The following is a 25,689-nucleotide window of genomic DNA, read 5'->3' as shown; positions in this document are numbered from 1 at the left end:
CCCCCCATCCCTAACTCCTAGGACTCAACCTAGTATTGTTTCTCTTAAGAACCAGTCAGAATAAAACCAGATCCTTCACCAAAGCAGAAGCATCCTGTGATTAAATAATGCTCAGAGTTCAGGTTGGCTGCTACTTAGGAGATGGGGGCTTGGATGAAAGTTGTGTGGTTTATTTTAAAAACTGAGCTGCACAGCTTCATTCAGTGGAATGAGGGGAAAGCAAGGATGCCGAAAATTTTCTGTGCCTGCAAATTAGAATTACAAGCTGCTTCTTGGGTAAGAAAAGTTTTAAATAATTTTTGTTCCTCGATTCTGCATGAATGGAGATTTGGGTTGGTTTTAGATTATCAAATGGACTAGATCTAGATGTTGATTATTAGGTCACATTAGGAGGTTACTTACCTTAAGTTATTGAAGTCTAGGAGAGCAGAAAGCTCAATTTCCATTGAATTCACTGGAGAAAGGAATTTCCTCTTCTACTGTTTTATGTTACAAAAGGCAATTTTAAAAAGAAAAGTGCAAAAGATGACATTTATTCCTAGAAAAAACAGCCATGATATGTACAGTAAGTAATTGACGCAAAGTTTGTGAGCTGCTCCAATAAAGTGATCTCACGATTCTTCCAATGTGCCTTCTTTGACAATGGCCCGTGCAAGGTTTCGTGCTAGACCAATTCTCAGCATTTCCACCTTCATGGTCTCAGCATCATCCTCCTGGAAACACAAAGAATCTTAGGAGTTCACCAAATTGGACAGCATTTAATTAGCCCTGCCTTTATCTGCCCCACACTTCATGTCATATGTAAGGCAGATGTGTGTGGCTTTCCTGGTGGACCAAAATAGGCCAGAGGTTCCCCATCCCTGAAATATGCTAATCTACTGTCATTTAAACTGATATTTTGTATGTGAGCTGCAATTTACACATTACTAAGCATTCTTCTGCCAGCTTATTTTATGGCTGTTGGGAAAGAAAGCGCTTCCTGTTAGTTTGCATTCAACACGTGGAAGCATCTTTCAAGGGGCTATGACTACAGTCACAGAAAATAGGATTGCATGGAACCAAGTGCCTCGGTTTCTTTCTCTTGTTCTAAAATGGCTAAGTTCCAACCTGCTAGAAATAGCCATATATCATGTAACTTGCTATGAATTCTTCCATTTTTCTACCTTGAGACCAAAACTTCTTTTCATAACACACTCTTAGGCTGCGGGGATCAGTAGATGTTTCCTCTGCTGTTTCGGCCTTTTCTCAAGCTACACCACGTGAGAGAAAACTCCGGTCATTTTTCGGAGCCCTCTGCACTTCTTCAAGGGCTCAAGGAAAAGGATGAGGCTGCATCCACACATCATGGTGGAACATAGTTAATAGTTTGTGAACATGCAGGTGACTCCTGCTTTATTCTTTCTCCAAGAAGCAAAAAACCAAGGTCCAAGGCTTAGTGTTATCTTATGAATCAGAGACCGATTAGCTTCCCTCCAAACAAACCATGATATGAAGCCAAGGTCTGGGACAAGATTACCTGGAGCTTCTGGTTTTTCGATTCTGCTGCCATCACATCTTCCAAGCATTTCATCAGTTCGTATGTCTGTTCCGCAGAGAATATCACCTGGAGGAAAACAGTAGTTACCTTCATACAACTGCAATTTCTTCCAGCATTTATTTACTGGAGGCGGACTTTTGAGCCGCTGATGTGTGGCAGGTCATGCATCTAAATGTGAAAGCTGTAATCTCAGTGACCAATGAGATTAAAAAGCTGAATATCTACACTTTGGTTTCCTCAACCTGGTTGTGGCTTTTAGGAAAAGTGTTGCAAATTGATGGTTGGGTGCTGTGGACCAAGGCCAACTGATTTCTGTAGAGCACCATTTCCATTTTTGTCCAACTGAAAAGGATTCAGAGTTAACCAGCTTGCTGAAATACAAGCCCTTGAGAAATGGGCAGAGTGAACCTCAGGGGAAACTTCATGACTTACAGCTTAGTATCAAGGTTAACTGAACCCATCTGCAGGAACGCTAAAGCTCTTTCAGTAATGAGTCTGTTTCTTTGAAGAAGCAGATGATCAAAGAGGAAGGTCACACATCCATCTCCCCTGCGAACACTAGATGGAGTTTTAGCAATTACACAGAGTGCACTTGGCTGCCTATCTGCTGCCACTGTGAATCTTCACAACCATACAGCTCTGGAGCTCTCTGGGCTTTTGCTGAAAGCTCTTTGGGGTGGGAGCACAGGGTCTCATGCTTCCCTGTCAAGTGATTAGTTTACCCAGGAAAGTGGGGACATTCCTTAGACCATCACCACCACTGGCAGGTATTTCTACTGTTCGGAAATATCACACTTGCCTCTTTCTGCTCCAGGAGCGGAAGTGCATCAGTCAGTAAGGTCATCCAGAAGGAGCAAGGAGCAATACGAGCTGTCATCAATGTCAACAGCAGCTTAGCCGCTGCACAGAATCGCTTCTCGCCATACATCCGATGAAATTCCCGGTACTTCCCTGTATCCAAACATTAATTCAGCCCAGTCACTTTTTCAGGATACCACACCGTCAGCTTGCAAAGCCATTTCTTAAGACTGATCCATTAAAACTGCATTATGACCACCTAGCATCTTGGTCATTTAGGGAAGCTGAAATTTCTGGTGGCAATCCAGTAAAGGAGGCAGTTGCAACCAACAACTACTAAAATTAATTAAGCCCCATTCATGTCAATGGAACAACTCATGATCAATTGCTACTGAACTGTTTCCATAATGCAGAGCAGGCTTTGCCAACATCTGGTGCCCTCCAGATATTTTGGGCTACAACTCCCATCAACCCTGCCAGTCAAAACATCTGGAAGTCACCAGGATGGCAATGGCTGAGAAAGAGCGAAAACAATCACTACATCTCAGGGAGTCTTAAAAAAGTATTTGCAGCTATTGATGCAAACTGGACCAGCTTTCAAAGCCCTGAAAATATCCCCTTTCATTTAGTAAGCAAAAAAATCTTATTAAGACCTTAAAGTTTTAGAGAAGCTAAATAAGAACATGAAAACACAGGCAGAAACTCAGAAGCTAAAGACGGTTTCTGTTTTCAATTTCACCCTGATGCCAACTTCAGCATTATATGGCTGCACTTCTGTACTCAGGGCATTTGCAAGATTAATTTATCTAGTTTCAAAGTGCCTTCAGGCTGGTAAAATGATTAGGCTGTGTCACATTCCCTCTAACTATTTCTGTTTAAAAAAAGAAATCAGTAGTTACATATTGCCACGTTGTCCTATTTTATTATTAGTTCCCTGGAATCCTTGAAACCTCCACTGGATTATCAATAAGAAAACCTCAATTCAATTCGCCATCACACTGATGCAAGGCCCACAGAGGAAGGATCTGTTCCTGTGGTTGTCTGAGATACAAGCCAGCAACATTAGTGTTACCACATCTGGAAGCATTTGTTTCCTGTGGTTTTTAAAAAAACAAATATGCCCTTTGTGACGTAAAAGGAAAACGTCTTAGAAAGTCTGTCTAGTTACTCATGATAAGACTACTGTTATGTCCTCCAGCTAAGCAAGGCTATAACAAGTGGTTTCATGGTTGTTCCGAGATGTGGAATTTGCACTGCTTCACGTATGCACTTCAAAATGAATTTCAGTCCATTTTCCTCAAGTGGTGGTGTCATCGCCCAGCGCACCATACCGTTACTTTTTAAAAGAGGCTGTAAGAAGTAGCTCTCACCAAGAAATGTCAGCCGATCACTAAGCAGCATGGATGGTCCCAAGTTGTCAATAAGATCCAAGTCTGAAAAAGAGCCTCTTTCACAGTACTCCTTCAGAAATCTAGAGGGGACGGAATAGGTGGGAAGATTATTACCACTCCGAACCATCAATGTGTACATATTGTTACTTCAACATGCCATCCTCTTACAAACAAGTATTCTATAGATTCAAAATCTGCCATTGTGAATGGAATTGCCGCCTGGAATTGAGAACAGTGCTTCCTAAACTTTTAATAATCAAGTCACATGTATTCCCCTGAATTGAACTGAGAGGCACACTTCATTCTTAACTCTTCAAATTAGCTTCATTTTTTAGAGTGCGTGCAAAGGCCTGCCTTCAAAGGAACCCTCCCTCCACCCCATGTTTCTTCAGGAGTCATTGTTTTCAACACTGAATGGAGAAACTTTACAGACAGAGCGTCCTCTAAGGGCAGCTAATTCTGCTGCCTCTGAGCAATTTTGAAATGAGCCAGTCATACCTGCTGTACAGCCAAGGCAGAATTATCCATCTCAACAGAGGCTGATTAGAAAGAGAGGCAGAGCCAGGGCTGGATGCTTCCTTTTTTCTTTTTCTCCTGGCGTACCAGTTGTAGCAATTTGGAAATCACTGGCCAAGAAAGCACCCTTCCCAAAATTGCCCTATGAGAGCTTATTTGTTATTAAAGATGAAGTAGTGGAACGAAATTCCAGAAACCAACCCTCAGGTATGGTATAAACCAGGGGTTTACCTTGCCTGGGCCAGTTCACTCCAGTAGAGATCCCTCTGTGGGCCAGATTGCTGTAATTTCCGGCCTCGGCGCAGACACGATTTCCAGCGTCTGCACAGATGCGATTTCTGGCGCTGTGGAAGCGAGTCCCCGCGCTGTGCTGGTTTAGCGCAGCACGCGGAGACTCACCAAGTGGGCGGCTCGGTTCGGGGGCAGCTTGTGGGCCAGTTAAACGATCCGGCCCATGGGCCTTACGTTTCCTACCCCTGGTATAATAAGCTATGAGATGACTATAGTTTTGTCTTTTTACCCGACCAAACCCCCTCAGGTAGGAGCAGCAAATGATCTTTAAAAGCTTTTCCGATTTGCTTAACCAGGGATCAGCAAACATTTTCAGCAGGGGGCCGGTCCACTGTCCCTCAGACCTTGTGGGGGGCCGGACTATATTTTGAAGGGGGGGGGAATGAACTAATTCCTATGCCTCACAAATAACCCAGAGATGCATTTTACATAAAAGCACACATTCTACTCATGTAAAAACACCAGGCAGGCCCCACAAACAACCCAGAGGTGCATTTTAAACAAAAGGACACATTCTACTCATGTAAAAACACGCGATTCCTGGACCATCCGCGGGTCGGATTGAGACAAAAGCATTTCCCCTCAAAGTGAGGGCTTGCAAATGGGAACTTGGATTTGCCCTGAGTGCAGTACTTTGTGTCTCTCAGTTTCAGAGGAATTCGAGCCTCAAGCTACAGTCATACCTCATGTTACGTTTGCTTCATGTTACGTTTTTTCAGGTTGCGTCCTGTGGCGACCCAGAAGTACCGGAAAGGGTTACTTCCAAGTTTCGCTGCTCGTGCATGCGCAGACGCGCTGCTGAGGGTTGCGTTCCTTAATGTTGCGAACGGGCCTCCGGAATGGATCCCGTTCGCAACCAGAGGTACCAGTATACTTCCCCCCTTTTTTTAAAGAGCCAGTTTAACCCCCTGGGTGTAGTATTTGAATGCTGATTGCTGCTTGGTCATTAGCATATGCAGGTCACAGCTTGGAAGTGGAGGTTTCTTGCCTTGCAGGTATGTCACAGCCTAGCAAGACCAGGACCCCTTTCTGTGTGCAGTCACTCTCTCCAAAGTTACACACTGGAGCATATGACTTCCACTGGAAGGAGAAGCAACACAGTATGGACACTGTTATCCTGTTCTGGGTTAACAGCAATATTCCAGAAATGAAGCTCAGAGTTCCTCACCCAGTTGCTCTTGTGTAAAAGAAGAAGAAGAAAGGCAAAGGACCCCTGGACAGTTAAGTCCAGTCAAAGGTGACTATGGGGTTGCGGCGCTCATCTCGCTTTCAGGCCGAGGGAGCCAGCATTGGTCCACAGACAGCTTTCCGGGTCATGTGGCCGGCATGACTAAACTGCTTCTGGTGCAGCAGAACACCGTGACGGAAACCAGAGCGCATGGAAATGCCATTTACCTTCCCGTCACAGCAGTACCTATTTACCTACTTGCACTGGGGTGCTTTCAAACTGCTAGGTTGGCAGGAGCTGGGACAGAGCAACAGGAGCTCACCCCGTTGCAGGTGGGTTGCAGGGCTTTGAACCGCCAACCTTCCGATCGGCAAGCCCAAGAGGTTCAATGGTTTAGACCATAGTGCCACTCCCGTCCCACTCTGCTCTTGTGTGCAATGGCTGCTGAAGGGCTATGTGCACATTAATGCTGCAATACCTTTTGTTAATGGGACGCGGGTGGCGCTGTGGGTTAAACCACAGAGCCTAGGACTTGCCGATCAGAAGGTCGGTGGTTTGAATCCCCGCGACAGGGTGAGCTCCCATTTTACCTTTTGTTATGTGCTCTGCAGCTTACCCCTCTTTTGTGTAAGGGACCCTGCCCAACCCACCTCTAACATGCAGGTGCAAAAGCCAATTCTGAACAAAAGCGTTGGTCTTCCAATAGTCTGCTGTTACTGCTGCTGGACAAAATGGCTCTCCCCAAGACTTACCTGTCTGATATGAGGGTAGCAAAGGCAGCATCCTTTGCTCTGATGCTCCAGGACAGGGCAGAGCCGAGGCGATTGTTCCGGACGGCTTTCATAGCCATGATCTTACAGATGCTACGGACTTGGGAGGGGAAAGAGATGCATTCAGTAAATGGTGTTTATATGAACAGATTAAAAATATACATACATTTATATATGAAGAAAGGTACCTTGCTCGGTCATCATTCTCTGCTCACAGATCCTCAGTATTTTGAGGGCCTTATGCTCTGTGTCCAGAGGAATCCGTTCAATATGATGCTCCAAGTACGCTCTGCCAAATTCTGGACAATGGTCAAAATAGTCTACTGCAAGCTGCCACAAGCTACAAAGGAGAAATGTGAGTGACTGAACAGTTCTTTTCAGAAGGCAGTTCTCACAAAATAACTTACTAGAAGCCATTTCACGACACACAGACCACGAGCCAAAGGCTTGTCTTCACGCATTCTGCGCACAAACTCTTTCCAGCTTTTCCTTTTGCAGAAGCTGCCCTCACAGACCCTACCAAGCTCACAGGGCAAACTGAAGTGGGAGCTTTTCAAAATGAAAAGCTAAAATGGCGGCGTGGAATTCTGTGGGAGCAGCCTCTGAAAAGAAAAAAGTACGCTCAACACTTTTCATGTGCACTTCCTCCCCTAGATCATCGTCCTTAGTCCATGCAGTGATACTTCTGATAAAAAGAATGAGAAATTGAACTTTAAAAATTCTGGCCTTTGTGGGTTACGCAAGTTGTGAACATGAAAAGCCTCACATTCCTTAAAATACTCAGTGAAATCTGAAGTCAATGAAAACTGTTTAAATCTTGAAATATAAAGTTAATATCCAGATATAGTTACTTGTACCATGTCCCACTAAAGAAATTACTATTTTATTATGGATTAGAAATCTTACCCGGGCTTTACCACAAAGAGCAAGGACCAGTTACAATCATTTATATTTTTTTAAAAAAATATTTGTAACCATTTAAAAACATTAGTTAATATCAGTTAAAACAAATTACAATTGATGTATAGAACTTAAACTAGTCAAGATTACTTTGTAGTGTTTATTTCAGTGGGACTTAAGGCTGCAATCCTAACCTTATTTACCTAGCTAGGTATAAGCACCACTGAATTCGATAAGGACACTTCTGAGTAGACATGGTTCAGATTGCATTGTTAGCCACAATTAACTTTAATTGAAGCAGATATATTATGTTTAGAAGCCTGACTCCCAAGTCTTTGACCAATTAGGCTTATCAATCAATCACTCAAGCTGAAGAGCAACTGCAGTCAGGCTCCCATATGCTCGGCTTCAATAGATGCAAATTGAGAAATGCCTTGAGCATACACAAAAAGAATTCGGATTTTAGTCTGGATTGCTCCTCTACTCTACATTGGAATCCCTTATGCGAGGAACATTTAGAGTTCTCACCAGTCTGAAATGCAACAAGACCTGCAAGCTTCTGGAAAGTAAAAATTTGCAAGTGAAACATTTTGGTGCTCAAGCTAACATGAATGCATGTATATTAAAAATTACAGGGCACTTGGTGATAATGCAGCAGGGGAACCTTACGTTAAGTTAGCTTTGGGTTTAAATCGGCTTTTACTCTTCTCTAGAAGCCATTTGATGGTAACTGCTATTCTAAATACTACCCTGGCCTCTGTTCTTTAAGAGAGTGATGATCTAATGGGCCATTTTCTGCCTCTGTAAAATAATATACCAGTAACAACATACAGTACTGTATTTTAAATTTGTAAGAAGAGAGGTAGAGTAGCATTTATCATCAAATGGCTTAAACGACTGTCATGAGTTTAATACAGCATAACCAACCCTTCCTCATGTTTCAGAGTCTTACTATTCTTTTTCTTCAGAACAGAATCTCTCCTCCTGCTTCACAATACTATAACATTTTTTAAAAAAAATAAATAAACAAAATTGCTACCTATGATGAGAGAAGAGTCCAGAAGCATATTCCAGCAGGAGGTATTCACGCATATTGGAACCAAAACTAAAAGAAGAACACATTATTTAAAAATTCCCATTTCCACGTAATCACTTCTACTGAATTTAGGGCTGCTCCGGCTAGTCCTTTTGTTGTCAAAGTTATTAAAATCCCAGTCTCCTTCTGTGTCAACATCACTTCTGCACCGTTAAGAGTAGTTCACATATGTTTCATATTCTACAAATAGTGAAACAAGAATGAAACGGCGGACATAATCACTAATTAGTGGCAACCACTGAGCTAACCCTAACCATTATCAAGAAACAGCTTCTGTTGTTACTTTCTCCCTTCTAAGGTAAAAGGTAAAGGGACCCCTGACCATTAGGTCTAGTCGTGACCGACTCTGGGGTTGCGGCGCTCATCTCGCTTTATTGGCCGAGGGAGCAGGCGTACAGCTTCCAGGTCATGTGGCCAGCATGACTAAGCCGCTTCTGGCAAACCAGAGCAGCGCACGGAAACGCCGTTTACCTTCCCGCTGGAGTGGTACCTATTTATCTACTTGCACTTTGACGTGCTTTTGAACTGCTAGGTTGGCAGGAGCAGGGACCAAGCAACAGGAGCTCACCCCGTTGCGGGGATTCGAACCGCCGACCTTCTGATCGGCAAGTCCTAGGCTCTGTGGTTTAACCCACAGTGCCACCCGCATCCCCTTCTCCATCCTCTGTTGCTCCCCTTCCCAATGATGACTGACTTACATCACTTAGCTGAGAAAAGAGAAAATGGCAGAAACCTTTATGATGGACCCTTTGTCACTTTAATTCTGAGTGATTTTCTCCCTCCTAGAGAACACCAAAATCACTCAGAATTAAAGTGACAAAGGGTCCATCATAAAGGTTTCTGCCATCATTGGGAAGGGAAGAAACAGAAGGTTGACTACATTTCAGTCTAAAGACCAAGTTACACTTCTCTCCATCACTGCTTTCAGGAAGGGAAAATGAACAAATTTAAAGTCTGCATCTGTGACTTTTGTAACCTTCCAAGATGAATGCGTATGTAGAAGTATAGTCCACATTCAAAATCCTTCGTTCTTGACTAATAACATGAACTGCTAGGCACTATGATCAAAGCAATTGGTTGCGAAAAGACCTCAGCAGTTGTTGGACAGGATGTAACAACAACCTCCACCCCACAAAAAAAATATTTTTATTCGAACAAGATTCTAGTGAGAGTTTAAGAGCTTAACCATCCCTTAGGGAGTATAACAAAGGCAGATGGATTTGCCCTGCGATATTCTGTCATATATGTCACAGCACTGCTGACAGTTCCAAAAGAATAAGCACTTTAGATTCATTTTGTCAGTAAGAGCTAGTAGAGTGAAGTGTCTCCAGTTCATTAAACTGTTTTAGGCAACCTTGTGTACTCTCAGTCTCAGTCCCAGATATATAAAACGATTAATAAAATTGTAATTTAGATGAAGCACTTTTAAAATGCTAAATAAATGCCAAACATTACCATAAAAAAGGAAACTTAAAACTAAGCTGTTTTTAAAAGTAAAGCAAAGAGATTAAGAATCATCTTAGTTATTATCTGACAGGTAATAAACATGTTTGCCTTTGAACTGCTGGTTGCCACAAGATTGCCAAGGGATCTCTCAAACACCACACTCACAGGGATGGCCTGACCACTGACAGATAAAACGCAAAAACACCAAGGAAGGGTAACTCACTAAAGGTTGTGTGACTGGAGGAGATTGCAGTGATCCAGCAGGTCTGTCAGATGGGCTACAAACCACCAGTTGCTCAGGGCAATGCTGTATATACAAGGAGTGAAAGGGAGGGAAGGCAAAATGATAATTGAACACACAAAACTATTTCTTTGCTCTCTGAAAATTGACACGTTTCCCCCAGCCCAATTTACCAAACGTTATCGCACCTAAGAGAAACTCATTTTCTCTGTGCATGCTTTTGCCACAAAGCTCTTAGCTCCACCAGCTCTTCATTTTCATTCCCGTTTATGCACCCACCACGATGTTTGCAAGAATCCATTTGGGCCTTAGAATACTTGGGATATGGACTTCCGGGGAGGCCGCTAATGGCAATGGAGAGAGAGCCTTAACCTCCGGGAAAGGCTCAATAGTTGATAGGGTCCTGGGGAGAGCACAAGAGCGCTGCACGCCCCAAAAGAAGCCCCAAAGGGAATTCTGGGTGCAGAGCTTTGGCAGGCAGATTTGCAGGCTCTCCTGTTCTCCCCGCCTCAGCGAAAGGTAAGGGGCAGGAAGGACGGGATCGAGCGGCAGCGCAAGAAACAGATTTTGAACCCCCGATGAAAAGCCTCAAGCTCCGGCCTGGATGCGGTAACTTACTCTGCAAGAATTCATTTGGGCCTTAGAATACTTGGGATAATGATAACAACAACAACAATAAATAATTTTTTATTTATATCCCGCCCTCCCCAGCCGAAGCCGGGCTCAGGGCAGCTAACAACAATCAAATAATACAACATTCTAAAATCATTTCATTCTAAAATTAATTCAAATCAAATTAATGGCAACCATTGGGCTAGAGTTCTGTGAAGAATTGCCAAAGGAGGGGGTCAGGCTGTGCCTTGGCCAAAGGTCTGGTGGAACAGCTCCATCTTGCAGGCCCTGCGGAAAGATGTCAAGTCCCGCAGGGCCCTAGTCTCTTGTGACAGAGTGTTCCACCAGATCGGAGCCACAGCCGAAAAAGCCCTGGCTCTGGTTAAGGCCAGCCTAACCTCTCTGTGGCCTGGGACCTCCAAGATGTTTTTGTTTGAAGACCGTAAGTTCCTCTGTGGGACATACCAGGAGAGGTGGTCCCGTAGGTACGAGGGTCCTAGGCTGTATAGGGCTTTAAAGGTTAAAACCAGCACCTTAAACCTGATCCTGTACTCCACCGGGAGCCAGTGAAGCTGGTATAGCACCGGGTGAATGTGATCTTGCAGCGAGGACCCCGTAAGGAGTTTCGCTGCAGCATTCTGCACCCGCTGGAGTTTCTGGGTCAGTCTCAAGGGCAGCCCCACGTAGAGCGAGTTACAATAATCCAGTCTGGAGGTGACCGTCGCGTGGATCACAGTGGCTAGGTCAGGGCGAGAGAGGTAAGGAGCCAACTGCTTAGCCTTTCAATACCGGACTGTGAAGCTCTCAGACAAGAATGGCAATACTCACCTGCATTCTTTAATCACTTGGTGGATATCTAATTCAAAGGCTGCCAGCAAGATGATGTCTAAAGGCTCAGGGCTGCTTTCTGCTCCCAGGAACAGGTCCATGCTCGACTGCAGAATACAGAAAGGGGTAGGGTTTACTCAAGACCGAGGATGCTCACTTTCCCAGGTCAAGGCAAGCACAATTATGAAATGAAGGCCCTCTTTTGATCAGGTAGGATTTGGTACCAAGTGTGGTGGTTTTCAAAAATTTGCTACTTAAGCTTCTCATGAGTGTCGGTGGCAGGAAGCGCAGATGGCTCTGTCTGGGATATACCCAGTGTACTTGAGCATCGTGGACCTACAGTCCCAACACTTCCTCCTCCCACCGTCATGAGCCAGAAGGCATGGCAAACCGTGGGTGGAGCAAAAGGACAGGACTGCCAGCCGCTTTTCCATTTGGGTGGCCCAAAGGTTGTGGCCCTCTCTACTCTAAAAGTGATCCCCCCCCCCGAGTTACCTGTGCGTAGAGATGGAGTTCCACATGCTTCACAGTAGGGTGGCAGTACAACAGCCGGGTTACCAGAAAATGGTACCAATTAGTCATTAGGTCTTTCTTCTCTAAAATGGCGCTCTCATCTCCCACCAAGATCTTGACGAAGAAAAAACAAACCACTTCAGTGCTCCCTCCCATCATCCACCATCTGCATTTGATCAACTATGTTCTGTTACAGGTGAGTAGACTGAGAAACCCGTTTTTAAGTTCTTCGCGCAGCATGGTTAGATCTGACCCACAGAGCTCCTGTTTATTTTTAACCTGCTTCGTCAATTTCCTGCCTCCTCCTCCTTATCTTCTGAATAAAGCTTCATGGGCTGTTGGGGTCTGGAATGAGTATTTGTCAAGCTTAGGGATTCTGGTAATAGCCAACAAGCCTAGACTGCTAGGGCTCATGTTACAGAAATATAAGACTGGGTGTGTTAAGGAAGAGAAAGTGATGTATCTGGCTGGAAAACACAGGTCATCTTGTCTCAAGAACCTGGGATCTAGTATTTCCTTGGGCACCCCAGTATTCCTTCCAGTCTGGGGGATTGTTAACAGATCCAACTGAGCTAACTCTATAAGGCAGTTGTGCCAGAAAGGGCATGAGCAAGCTCTCCTAGCTTTCCCCCTTCAGTTACAGGTGTTTCTGATGTTTCAAAACTAGGTAGGTAGCCTTTTCTGGGTGCAGCAGCAGAGTGTTAGCTGTACTAGCAATGCAACCTTTCAGCAGAGAGCGCCGCTTAATAAGCAGCCCCAAATTGTTACACCCGAGAATATGCATGATGTTGAATCATCCTCAGTAAGGATGTTCAGCCTTAGTAAGAACTGTTACGGTTTTATAGACCACTTCTGAGAGTCTGTCATTCCTCCTGGCTCCAGAACAGGGACCCAACGCACGCACAAACACTTTGTCCTAGCCCATTTGTTGGGTTTATGACTCATACAAACGAGTGAAATCAAGATATTGATGTATTGGTGACTCGCCCAAGATCACCATATGACAGAAAAGAATACAGCCAAACGATTCAAGCTCCAAATGTCTTCAATGCAATTGCAGAACCTATACCCCAAACTGCTTTAAACTCAATAATGGGGTCAACCTTAATATTTCATTCTTCAATCTTACCCACCTTGCAGAGGGTTTCTATGTGCGGATTAGAAGCAAATGTCCCATCCTTTAGGAACCGTTCGCATGCCTCATGCCAATGCTGCCATTTCAGCTCCATCTCCGTCAAAGTCTGGGTGTTGCTAGGCTGGTAAGGAAGACACAAACATGCAATTTGGTTTCCTACTTTCCTAGTGTTAGATCTCTCTTACACTATAATTTACAGTGCTTTCAAACAACTCTACATGAACAGAAAGTTTTTTGAAATTTTGTTTTATCCAATGAAATGGGGCACACATGTTGGAACGCCAAAACAAGCACTGTATCATTAACCTTCTTTCTTGGGATGGAGAACAACAACAGGATAACGCTCCTCTGACAAGCACCTCTGTCCACATTTACCTAATCAATTTCATTCACGTTAATAGAACTTCCTTTCAAATATGTACTGCACTCCCCCCTCCCCTTGCCACTTCTGCATCCAATGTCTGGAAATACATAAGCCCATATCAGAAACCCAGAAGCAACTCTCTTCTTGAAAGTGCACCAAAGGTTACACGACTATTTCACAGAGACAAAATAAACCTATTTCCTACAACAATGAAAGCAGTATGAAAAAGAATGACCTAATCCTTGTCAGCTGCAGAAAGTCCCCGTTTCAACCTTGAGCATTGCCAAGGATCTCAGGTAACGTGGCTGGAAAAAACTCGTTCGGAGAACTTGGAGATTTCCTGCCAAAGCTCCCTCACAGTGCTGAGCTGTAGGAACCAATCGTCTGACTCAAAAGAAAGCAGCTTCATATAATCAAAAAACAGGCACACGCATGAGCTGCTAACACCGGCCAAGCAGAACATTGCCAGCCCTTCTCAATTCCATAAGCAAGAGGTGTGCTCCTAATAAGCAGTGCACGCATTTGTTTTAATTAATCTGTTACAATTATTTTTTTCAGCAGACAGCTGTTGCGTTGTATTTTGTTTGCATGTTTTGCACACGTCACCCCGGGCTCTTCTGAGGAAGAGTGGCAGGTAGGGCTGGGCAATATTTGGTTTTCAACGTTGTGATATATCAGCAGCTAAATAGTGCAATATGCTGATATACTACGATGTCTGGAATGTATCTCGGCTGCTTCTTCCTCCCCACCTTGGGGGGTTGGCTTCCTCACTTCCTCAAAGGCACAGGAAGATGGAGCCCAAGAACCTTCTCAGGCTCCTTCTGCCTGCCTGCACCTTTGCCATCAGCATGCAATTTGAGCTGGGAAGACATCGTGGCTCCCTGACCACTGCAATGTATTGCCAACACAAAATGTCTGAAACTGGTATCGCGATCTGAACCACCAAACCGGTTTCGGACGATTCACCAAGTGACGGAATTAACAAACCGCACTGCGCGTGAGAAGAACATCTTACATACACAAAGAACAGGCATCTTCTTCATCAACTCATCCAAAATTTTGCACATGCCCACTGAAGTGGGATTGGTGTTGGCTTCCTTAGAAAGCAATTGCCGAGCTTCGTCCATCCGACCTTGCAGCACCAAGATAGTTAACTGCAAAAGCAAAAAGCAAGGTTTTTGCAACTGAGTTGAACCCAAGAAAGCACCAACATGTTAATACTAACATACTAAATCGATATGCATGCAGCTGCAGTGGCACATACAGCAGCTTATGAAAAGCATCCTAAAGAAGAGACTAGTCCAATCGACCAAGCCATGAAGTAGCACGAATGTAAAGGACTATTCCTCTTCCTACCACAAAAAAAACATGCTGCCATTATGCAGACCTGACCGTGCGTCTGTTGCTAGATAGAACATCGGCATCGATACCTCCAGCTTCACTCTGCACCCAGAGTGATCTATCGCAATCACAGAGCTACAAACTACTGCCTTGCACTAAAATCCCTTGTGCATATCTTGCTGGGGAAAGGTCTTGAAACATCAGCTCAAAAAAATATTATTGGTACATAGCACTTCCAACTTACATTGACAGATGCTTAACATGTAACTGTCTTCCTTCCTCATGATGATTCTGTTTGATTTAAACTAAAAAGATATCGCACATTTCATAGAAATCGTTCCTAGTTGCCCTTTAATTTTGGTTCGAACTAGGTTTCTTTCTGGGGGCTGGGGGAAGTGAAGCAAACGCTTTCTGGCTAAGAAAATTCCTCACTCACCGCATCCCAGAAGTTTTTGTGTTTTGCAGGGCTTTCGCTCCTCAGAACATCGCAAAGCATGTTGTCCACATCACACACATGAAGACGAACCCAGTCAAGGAGGTGACGCAGGAGAGAACCAGCTGCAAAAAAGATATTTGTTAAGAGCAGTGGACTCGTAATCTGGTGAAGCGGGTTTGTGTCCCCGCTCCTCCACATGCAGCTGCTGGGTGACCTTGGGCTAGTCACACTTCTCTGAAGTCTCTCAGCTTCACTCACATCACAGAGTGTTTGTTGCAGGGAAGGGAAAGGAGATTGTTAGCCGCTTTGAGACTCCTTAAGGGGAGTGAAAGGCGGAATATCAAGTCCAAACAAAAATATTTGAGCTTAAGGGACTATGCTTCCGAAAAGGGTGCATAAACTCACATGCTTTTACTCTCTTCTCCTTTAACCTACTTTAACCAGATGAGAATAAATGCTGTCTGCTCTGCCTTAGCTAATGTTATTGGAGAATGTCACTCTTACTTACTTGCTGGTGCTCTGTGGGCAACTTCAAACAAAAACCCATTTCCTACACAGAAGATTGTCCAGGTTTACCGTAATGAGCTCACATGTGAATTAACTCACTGGGCATACATGTCATGGGAAGTTTCACCTCAAATTCGTCCCTCCACCCCCAATACGTGGTCCATGGCATATGCTGGCACTGTTCTGACAGTGGGCCGTTGGTTGCAGCACTACAGAAAGCTCTGAAACAAGGCTGGAGTTGGACGAGGCCTTAGAAGTGCCTCCATCCAATCTATCCCATCTAGATTGCCCCCCTTCTTGCCTGAAGAGTGCCAATCCTTGAAGCACCAGCCACTGCTCTGAAGGCAAGGCTTCTCCTTCACTCTGTGACATCTCTGGGCACATAAGGGGGCAGTGAAGGAGATAACTTTGAGGACATTCCCATGAGAGCCAGTGTGGTGTAGTGGTTAAGAGCGGTGGACTCATAATCTGGAGAACCGGGTTCAGGTCTCCGCTCCTCCACATGCAGCTGCTGGGTGACCTTGGGCTAGTCACACTTCTCTGAAGTCTCTCAGCCCCACTCACCTCAGAGCGTTTGTTGTTGGGGAGGAAGGGAAAAGGATAATGTTAGCCGCTTTGAGACTCCTTCAGGTAGTTATAAAGCGGGATATCAAATCCAAACTCTTCTTCTTCTTCTTGTACAGTGGTACCTCGGTTTTCGAACATCTCCATTGATGAACGTTTCAGTTTTCAAACACCGAAAACCCTGAAGTACTTCGGTTTTTGAAGATGCCTCAGAAGTCAAACTTGAAATGCAGCTTCCATATTGAGTTTTCCATTTTGAGTTTTCCATTTTGAGGCTTCTGTACTGTGTTTTCGGTTTTTTGAACGTTTCGGAACTGAAACAGTCTTTCAGAACGGATTACGTTCGAAAACCAAGGTACCACTGTATCTCTTGTTTTTTTTAAAAAAGCAACCTGCAGAGACTTCCAACACAAAAAACATGCCATTTTGACTTCATTTTAGTCCAATTTTCACCTGGTGCTGCTTCGATGAACATGATTTCACAAAGATTCCAGATCAACTCCATCGCAGACAAAGTGGACACCTGAGGAAAACAGACGCCAATTTAAAGATGACACACCTAACGTGTTGAGCTTGGAGTCAACTTCACATGAATATGTTAGCTACAGCTTTTCTTGAGCAGAGGCAGCTTGGCTTCAGGGATCCATGTTCTGGCAACCTCAAGGCTAGGCTGCTGCAATGCACTCTACGTGGGGCTGCCCTTGGAGAGAGTTTGGACGCTGCAACCAGTGCTGAATGCAGCAGCCAGGGTGCTGGTTGGCACAAATGATTGAGCACATACTACACCAGTTCTTAAAGTTCACCTTGTAGGCATGAATCTGAAGCATCCCTTCCTCCCTCTTTTTCCTGGAGGTGGGGAAGTGGTTCATCCAGAGGTTTGTGCTTGCTCCTCTGCTGTCTTGAGTACCTTTGAAACTCAGCATTGTGTTACACAAGACCCTACGCCTCTTAAGAGGCAATCTCAGTGGTGAGAACAAATTTGCGTGGCTGGCCACCAAGAACAGCAAGCATTTTTGGTAGCATAGGATATCACTTCAGAAGATTTTGCCATGGTTTATTAGTATCTGGCTGCTTCCACAGGCACTAAATATTTCCTTTTATTTTTTTAAATACAAAGATCAAACTACAGTGAGTAATATCCTGTGCACAACTAGATGAACTCCACTTTACAGAATATATCGCAATACTTTAAATATATTGCTAACCGCTCTGTGACGTTCAGATGAAAGGAGGGACAGAAATTTAATAAATAAGAATACAGCTTAGAACTGAGTTTATGGCAGGTTGCAGTTGCTGACAGTGCTAGATAACAATAAGTTATCACGGCACTTGTTCTTTCTGGAAAATTTCTGTCAGTGCTTTATTGCAGTGGTGTGGAACTGAACCCACAACTCTTCCAAGGTAGGCCTGCATTTCCAAGACAATTAAGCAACAAGAGCAGTTGGGATTCTGACAGAATCCAAAAAACTAATTGAATAGAAATTAGCAGTGCTGCAAAGCTCTGTGGCGGATGCTAGCAAAAAAGTTATTCTCAAATGTGACCAAAAAAAATATTTAGGTTACCTCAGTGCTGTGTTGCATGTGGAGTGCTGGGTCCTGTGTTGAAACTAACAAAAGAAAAATATACAAGTCAGGGTTTTCTCCTTTTTCTTAGCTCTCTGAGCCAAAGAAACATTTACACTCCAGATCTACCATTCTGTATGGAGAGACCAGTACAGTCGTACCTCAGTTTACAAACTTAATCCGTTCTGGAAGTCCGTTCTTAAACCAAGGCGCGCTTTCCCTAATGAGGCCTCCCGCTGCCGTTGCCCTTCCACTGTTCAAATTCCATTCTTAGACTGAGGTAAAGTTCTCAAACTGGGACACTATTTCTGGTTTTGCAGAGTTTGTAAACTGATTCGTTCTTAAACCGGACTGTTCTTAAACAGAGGTACCACTGTACATTCTTCAGTGTACTTAGTTAATTAGCACTTTTATCAGCTACATTCAAAAGGCTGTAGTTCTTAATTCCTGTGCCAAGGTCCCATCACCTGAACCTTCTGGGCCCCAGTGGAGCCTGGGATTCAAAAGATTTCCAAACTGACTTCTTGTAAGACCAGCTCAATTTCATGAGCCATTCAGACTACTTTCTTATTGTTATCATCTCACAAATTATATCATACAGACCACTTAGTAGCGTAGCTCACTGAATGAAGAGCATAGATTACAAAACCTACATAAAGACCACTTGATAAAAATCTCTAAGTAGTTTACACAAAATAGCGTAAAATAGCGTTTCTCAAAATATAATCAACAAATCTCAAAAACAAGTAAGACATAATAAAGCTGTTTAAAATAAAATCAACAGAATTTATAAACAAGTATACACAATAAATTCATACGTTTGGATCAGCTTGCCAAAACAAAAAAATGCATATATTGTGGACTCGAGTCCACCACATTTCACATTAACACTGTAGGACAACTTACTAGCTAACTGATGAGAATCTTCCATGCTGGCTCTTATGACTGAGCGGTAGTTTTTGCTCACTCGAACCAACCTGACAAAAGTAGAAGAGTCTGATTAGAATGAGTTAAAAAGAAAAAAATTACGGACAGACCCTTTCCAAGCACCATGCATGAGCTTGTAAAGCAGTATGAACTAAATGTACCCTCTGTTGCCTCACTGGTATCCCTCAGCATTATTTAGGGTGTTACATCCCTCTGGTAGACAGCGAGTGAATGAACATTCATGAAAATAGCAGTGGCTACAGAAGAAACATTCAGATTAAATAAGGTCAATGTGCTGAGGCTGCAATGCTATGCACACTCACACTCATAGGGTTTTGTTGCAAATCAAATAGTAAATCACTATAGCACCCTGGCCCGACCTGGATGATCTCAGAACATGAAGATTTTTAGATCACTTACTGGGCAGTCCTTGACTTCCCAAGCTTTTCCTTCTCATCCTTCTGAAGGCCAACAAAGATCCCATGTGATTCATTGAAAAGCTTCCTCAAAGTCTGAGAGTATATATCTAGATCTTTGCGAACAACGTAGACATAGGGGCAGTCAGGCCTTTTCTCTTTACCCTCTGAAACAAATCACACAGAAGTTTTAATACAGCCAAACACCGTTAGTTCACCATGGGAATAATGTGTGCATCAGCCCCACAACACAGTGGGACACGACAAAAACGCTGAGGTTATCTGGGTGCATATGTATTCCAAAGTAGTTCTACATTCCCTCTGTTCCATGCAAGCTCTGTAAAGGCAAGGGCATGAATGCTTTTAACACACATTATTGTACTAGTGTTTCGTTTCATTTTTAAACTGACCTCATTCTTAGGATCTTTTTTGCCATGATTTATATGCTGGGGGGGGGGAATCTTACACCCTTGAAGCTTTGTGTAGGATGTTTTCCTGTGGGGTGTTAAGCCAGGATTATTGGGCCATGCCACTGCCTCAGACAAAATGTCATGTAGTGAAGTTTGTCTGCCATTTCTGATAATCTCACAGGTTTCCTAGAAGCACAGTCTGAAAACTACTGTTGCAAATATCTGAACAAGGCTGCTGTTTAATTCATTCCAATTTGTCCCAGTGATCTAACAAAGAGTTCAGAACCACGTTCATGGGATTCCAACATGGGCTACCACCTAGGTACTGATAGGTTTGCCACTCCTATCTTAAAGCATATAGTCCAAGGAAGGTAATCTCAGGCCCAGGGGCCAAATGTACATCTCCAGGCTTTTCTATCTGGCCCTGTGGACCTTCCCCAGGCCACCTCTCTCAGTCCAGGTGACACCTTCTCTGCCCAATTTTGCCTCTAACCACAGACACCTGTGCCTCAGGCTCTGTCTGCCACAGGGATGCCATCCTTGGCAACTTGCCCATGGGGAATGTGGTCCATGGACTGAAAAAGGTTCCCTAGCCCTTGAACTAAATTAAGCCATGTTAAGTGTTGCGTACATGTACCCAGGCATTTTGAGTCTGAAATTCATTAATACAGCCTGTGCTGAAAGTTCAGTGGCCCAAGATATTTGATGTACATCAGTGGGCATCAGGAGGACCAGTTAGCAAGTCTACTTTGAGGGACAAAAAAGATGTGATTGTAGTTGAATGCCAAAGTAGTTATAAATAATTATTGAAAAATTAAACAATAACCAGACAATGATTTTTAACCAGTATTCCCAGTAAGATTAATACCAGCAATGTCTAAAACTATAAATCTCTATTTCTGTGTCCTTCTGTTCTCTCTCTCACCTTTATTCTAATTAATCTCTCTTTCCTAGCTAATTCTAACCAACTTTTGCTGTCTTGGGATGCTCCTGCCCACCGCATGCAATTCCACATCAACACTCTGCTAGAATTAAGGCAGGGATGGAGAAGGAACCTTTTTCAGTCAGAGGGCCACATTTCCGTTTGGGTGATCTTCCAAGGGCCACATACCAGTGATGAGCGGGGCCAAAACTAAAAGTAGCCGCAGCGACAAATGACAACCTCACCTTTGTACTGTCTGCTAGTGTCTACAACACTCAGACATCCCTCTCTTGTCTCCACCCAGGCATGCAAGAGAAATCATTAACTGAGTTCAGGGGTGCATTCCTGCCATGCAGAAACGCTTGGAGATGGTTCCAAGGGGCAGGCAGATAGGCCCAGAGGGCCACATTCAATCCCTAAGCCAGAGGTTTTCCATCCCTGCACTTGTGTGGGCCTATTCACTGTTAGTTTCTGCTTGCCACTGAGGAGCTGCTTGGAGTCACCGGACTCTGTTTACATTCCAGAGACCTTCCAGGCTGCTGGAAGTCTCACGGAGGCAGGAGACGGATGTGATGTTTACTGGTTTCCTGTTTCCTTTGTTTCAGTTGCTCTCTGTTTTCGAAGAGAGAGGATGTATTTTTCTTTGCTCTCTGCGTAGTAAGACATAAAGCATAATGATGTAGCCATAAATCTCATCACTTCCCTGTGCTGGATTCTCTGCTGGATGAGAACGCGCCTTGGAGCCTCATCAGAGGCTCGAGGTCGTTAATTATTCATCGGGAGGGCAATTTCGGAGACTTGGCCAGAAGATGAGCTTTATCAGCTTGGCCGAGTGGAGATTCCGACATTCACTACTATTAATTCATCAAAAACATGCACATTAGTAACAGAGGTTACCAACCTGTTGATCCAAACAATGTTTCACACACCAGCATCTCCCCAGGTCCCCACTCGAAACATAACTGTTTCTTGTCAGAATTTATTTCTGGAATCAGCTGTTTGAAACAGAAGGAAGGAAGGGAATTAGACAGGCAAATATGGTAACAATGCTGAAATCAAAACACATCTGTTACGAAGTACACTTTTTTTTAAAAAACTGCAACTTAAATTACAGTGGTACCTCGGGCTACATACGCTTCAGGTTACAGACACTTCAGGTTACAGACTCCACTAACCCAGAAATACTACCTCGGGTTAAGAACTTTACCTCAGATGAGAACAGAAATTGCGCAGCGGCAGCAGGAGGCCCCATTAGCTAAAGTGGTACCTCAGGTTAAGAACAGTTTCGGGTCAAGAACGGACCTCTGGAACGAATTAAGTTCTTAACCTGAGGTACCACTGTATATACACTGACAGCAGCAAAAGCTGGAATGAAGAGAGTGACCCTCTTCTGAAGAACATCTCACAAGATCTATCCATTAAAAAACACACCCACCCTTACATCTTCAATCAACACCAAACCCAACTGCCTACTACGATCTTGGACATGCTTGCCTTGCCTTGCCTTGCCATGTGATATCAGTCCCAGCTAACATGGCCAACGGTCAGGGATGATGGGAGCTGTCGCTCCTGCTGGGCTCTGGGCTCCGACCCCTGAGCTTGAGGAACCCAGTGGTTCTCAAAGGGTGTGGTGCGCCACACTAGCGTGGCAGGAGAAAATGAGATTTCATGGGATTCTTGTATTGGAATTTTTTCAGATGGAGCACCATGTATGACGGGGAATATGAGAGGCTTGGTAGCTGTGTTGAACCAAAGTGAAATGTTCTGGAAAGCCTGCAAATGCCATCTTGATAGTCAAGATAACCAGCCGAAATAATGAGCAGCAGCTGCTGCAAGAATGAGCTCATATATGTTTATGTTTCCTTGCTTTGATATATGTTAATTGACTTGCTTTTATGCTGTGCTTATCTGTAGTCCTTGAGATGCTGGGCTTTAGGCCCAGAGAGGGGAGAAGCCTTGGATAGCTGCCATGTGTGGCCTCACTAGCCAGCTTTGATGGGAGGTTTGGGGCAAACGGAGTATGCTGCTTTGGGAATAAGGGTTGTATAAACATCTGCCTGAGTGCAGACAAGTCACGGCAAGCTCTCACTGCTGCAGTGTCCATTCCACATCTGTAATGGCAGTGAGGCCTGGCTGGGTGACTTACTGTAAACTTAACTCTTTCTTATAATAATGCCTGCACCAAACCACTCCCAAGAGCCCATCTTTGGACTGCGGTATCAGGACAGTGGCACTCATCAAACAGAAAAATCCAGATGTAGTATTAAATCACTGAGGTTTTTTTTTACACAGAGGCATTAATCACCAAGACCCTTGTAGCTGATTTGAACTTGGTTCTAGATCAGGCTGTGTACATTGTGAATTTTATCAAAGCAGAACCACTAAAAACAGAGTTATTTGATATAACAACACAACAAGATGGAAGAAGTAAAATATTGAGATCACAAATGGGTGAAGGGGAGTGGGGGTATATGGGAACCTATAACATCATTTATAATATAATTTGTTAATTGTGTTGTATTTACATATAGCAAAAGGAAGCCTAGAGCATTTAGATATATTTTAATTTAGGTAATCTATGTAATAGGCTTATGTCAGAAAATGAATATGGATTTTGAATTTGATGTTTGTAATTTTTTTTTGGTTTTGAAATAAAAATTTTAAAAAACACGGTTATTTGCTTGACTCTGCAAAGACATGGAACCAAAACATTTCCTGCACTCAGAGGTTTGCTGGCTGTCCGGCAGAATTGTTTTTAATTAGGTGTTGGAGCTGAAGAATGAATAAAGGGAGTTTTTGGAACAAGAGACCCCATTGTACCACCAATAAAAAATTTGGTGTGGTATGAGCAAATTTTTATTTCGAAAGCATAGCTCAGAGAAAAAACTTAAGAGAACCACTGCTCTAACTACTCTGCCACTGGCACTCCCTGCCTCCCAGGTACACCGGCCTGATCCCATCCACTGGCCAAAGGAGTACAAGGTGGGGAGCTGGCTTCCCAGCACCCTGCCAGAAAAAGCAAACTGGATCCAGCTGCCAGCTGCCCTTAAATCTGCACAGCTTAAGGAGGCACAGTTTGGTCAGTGGCCAAGCCTTGAGGAACAGGGCCACCGGTCAGGATTTTGTTTGTTCATGCTTTGGATCTGTTATATGCTTCTTTGGCAACAAGTGGATGGAGATGTGGGGCGTAAGGTAAATACAGTGGTACCTCGGGTTAAGTACTTAATTCGTTCTGGAAGTCTGTTCTTAACCTGAAACTGTTCTTAACCTGAAGCACCACTTTAGCTAATGGGGCCTCCTGCTGCCGCCACGCCGCCGGAGCACGATTTCTGTTCTCATCCTGAAGCAAAGTTCTTAACCTGAGGTACTATTTCTGGGTTAGCGGAGTCTGCAACCTGAAGTGTATGTAACCTGAAGTGTATGTAACCCAAGGTACCACTGTAGCAAGCCTCTGAAGTGGAGTGGTTGGGGTCAGGCTAAGCATGTGAATGAACATCCTCCACACACACCCCATGAAGCTCACTGAGCAACGCCCCTATCCTTCAGCCAGGCCTACCTCACAGCGCTGTTATAACTGTAAAACTAATATTGGGGGGGGGGGGAGCCACAGCATGCTGCCTTCAGCTCCTTGCAAGAAAGGCCAGAGTCAAGATAAAACTGGCCCTGTTACGACGTTACTGCCTCTGGTCACTTTGCAGAGGAGGTTGGTGGTGTTGGTGGAGGAGGAAACTTATTAAACCTGCCTATTCCAACACAAAGGCGAATGGAGACAGCTCAATCGGTAGAGCAATCTCAGGGTCGTGGGTTCGAGCCCCACGCTGGGCAAAAGACTCCTGCATCGCAGGGGGTCGGTCTAGATGACCCTCAGGGGTCCCTTCCAAATCTACAATTCTCAAGTTCCTTGCCCATGAGAGGGAGGGACCCAAATCAGAGCCTTCCGTTCCGACACCTGCAGCCCCACCTCCTTCCCCAGATCCCATTTCCCTCCACGCGACCCACAAACACCCCGAGCGAGGGAGGGAGGGACACGCTTAAGCGACGCACAGTGACCGCAGGCTCCACGTCCAGCTCCTCCATGCCGCTCAGCCGAGGCACAAACTCCCAGTATCCGCTTCTGCCCTCGCTCCTTTCCCAGCCTCGAGCAGCCGCTTCCTCGTCTCCCTGGGACAGCCCAGCCAATGGCCATGCCACTCGCGCGCATGCGTACGGGAGGAGGGCCCAGGGATATGTGGGGGTTTTTTTGCCGCCTCTTTTCCACCCCTAGAGATAGGAAACTTATAGAGGAGCTCGCCTCTCCGTTTACAACAGCGCTTCAGAGAGAACTTCATTTATAAAGCCCCCCCCCCTTCCTCTTGCTCCTCAGGACTGAAGAGAGAGTTGACGCTAGAGAAACATAAGAGAGAAATCTGGGCTCTTTCTCCACCGCTATCTCTCATGTCCATTCCGGGAGCAATGCAAAAGCTGACGCGGAAAGGAATCCGCTGATGCAAAAAATTCGTAATTCTAGGTTCCTCCTCTCCCAAATTAGCGATGCCTCGTTCCCCGCTTCGGGGGCTGTCCTCCAAGCTGCCTGTAGGATTTTCATTTAAATTGTTTTTATTTAAAACCTAACTTCAAACCCTTTAAAATGCAATTCCTGCTGCTCCTTCGCATATCGTCTTCCGAAGGCCGAGGGAGGTGGAAAGGGTCCGGGTTTGAGGCGCCCGGCTGTGCTCGAGAGACAGGCACTCTGCAGGGCCTCAAAATTAAACGGCGCTGATTCAGAGAGCTAAGTCGACTCGGCGGGAAACTATATAAGTGGTTGAGACAGCAGCGCCGCGATGTTGTTGCAGTTGGGGTGGTGGAGCTGGAAAGAGCGCTGTTAGGGTAGTCGTGGCAGCAGAGAGCTTTCACTTGTCCTTGCAGTTCTTCCAATATATATTGGAACTGCAATATCTATCTATCTAGACTCCCTAAAACTCTGTGCCCAGAAACAACAACAACAACAATTTGTTATT

At 44.5% G+C, this 25,689-nt stretch overlaps 1 protein-coding gene across 1 annotated transcript; it reads right to left on the bottom strand.

The window, feature by feature from the left end:
• Window positions 1-517: 517 nt before the first annotated feature.
• Window positions 518-24,895, bottom strand: NUP85 (nucleoporin 85). Its single transcript, XM_053375870.1, has 19 exons — window positions 24,737-24,895; window positions 21,594-21,687; window positions 19,365-19,527; window positions 18,924-18,994; window positions 18,018-18,061; window positions 16,908-16,977; window positions 15,384-15,505; window positions 14,626-14,760; window positions 13,241-13,363; window positions 12,090-12,221; window positions 11,595-11,701; window positions 10,137-10,220; window positions 8,411-8,476; window positions 6,660-6,811; window positions 6,454-6,571; window positions 3,706-3,806; window positions 2,337-2,488; window positions 1,517-1,603; window positions 518-713 (listed from the first exon to the last, which is right to left on the bottom strand). Exons 1-19 carry the CDS (start codon window positions 24,767-24,769, stop codon window positions 612-614), a joined length of 1,956 nt encoding a protein of 651 aa, XP_053231845.1. The 5' UTR covers window positions 24,770-24,895; the 3' UTR covers window positions 518-611.
• Between the last annotated feature and the right edge of the window lie 794 nt (window positions 24,896-25,689).

This window comes from Podarcis raffonei, chromosome 2 (assembly GCF_027172205.1).
Source record: "Podarcis raffonei isolate rPodRaf1 chromosome 2, rPodRaf1.pri, whole genome shotgun sequence".
Lineage (NCBI taxonomy): Eukaryota > Metazoa > Chordata > Lepidosauria > Squamata > Lacertidae > Podarcis > Podarcis raffonei.
This window is presented reverse-complemented; position numbering and strand designations above follow the sequence as displayed.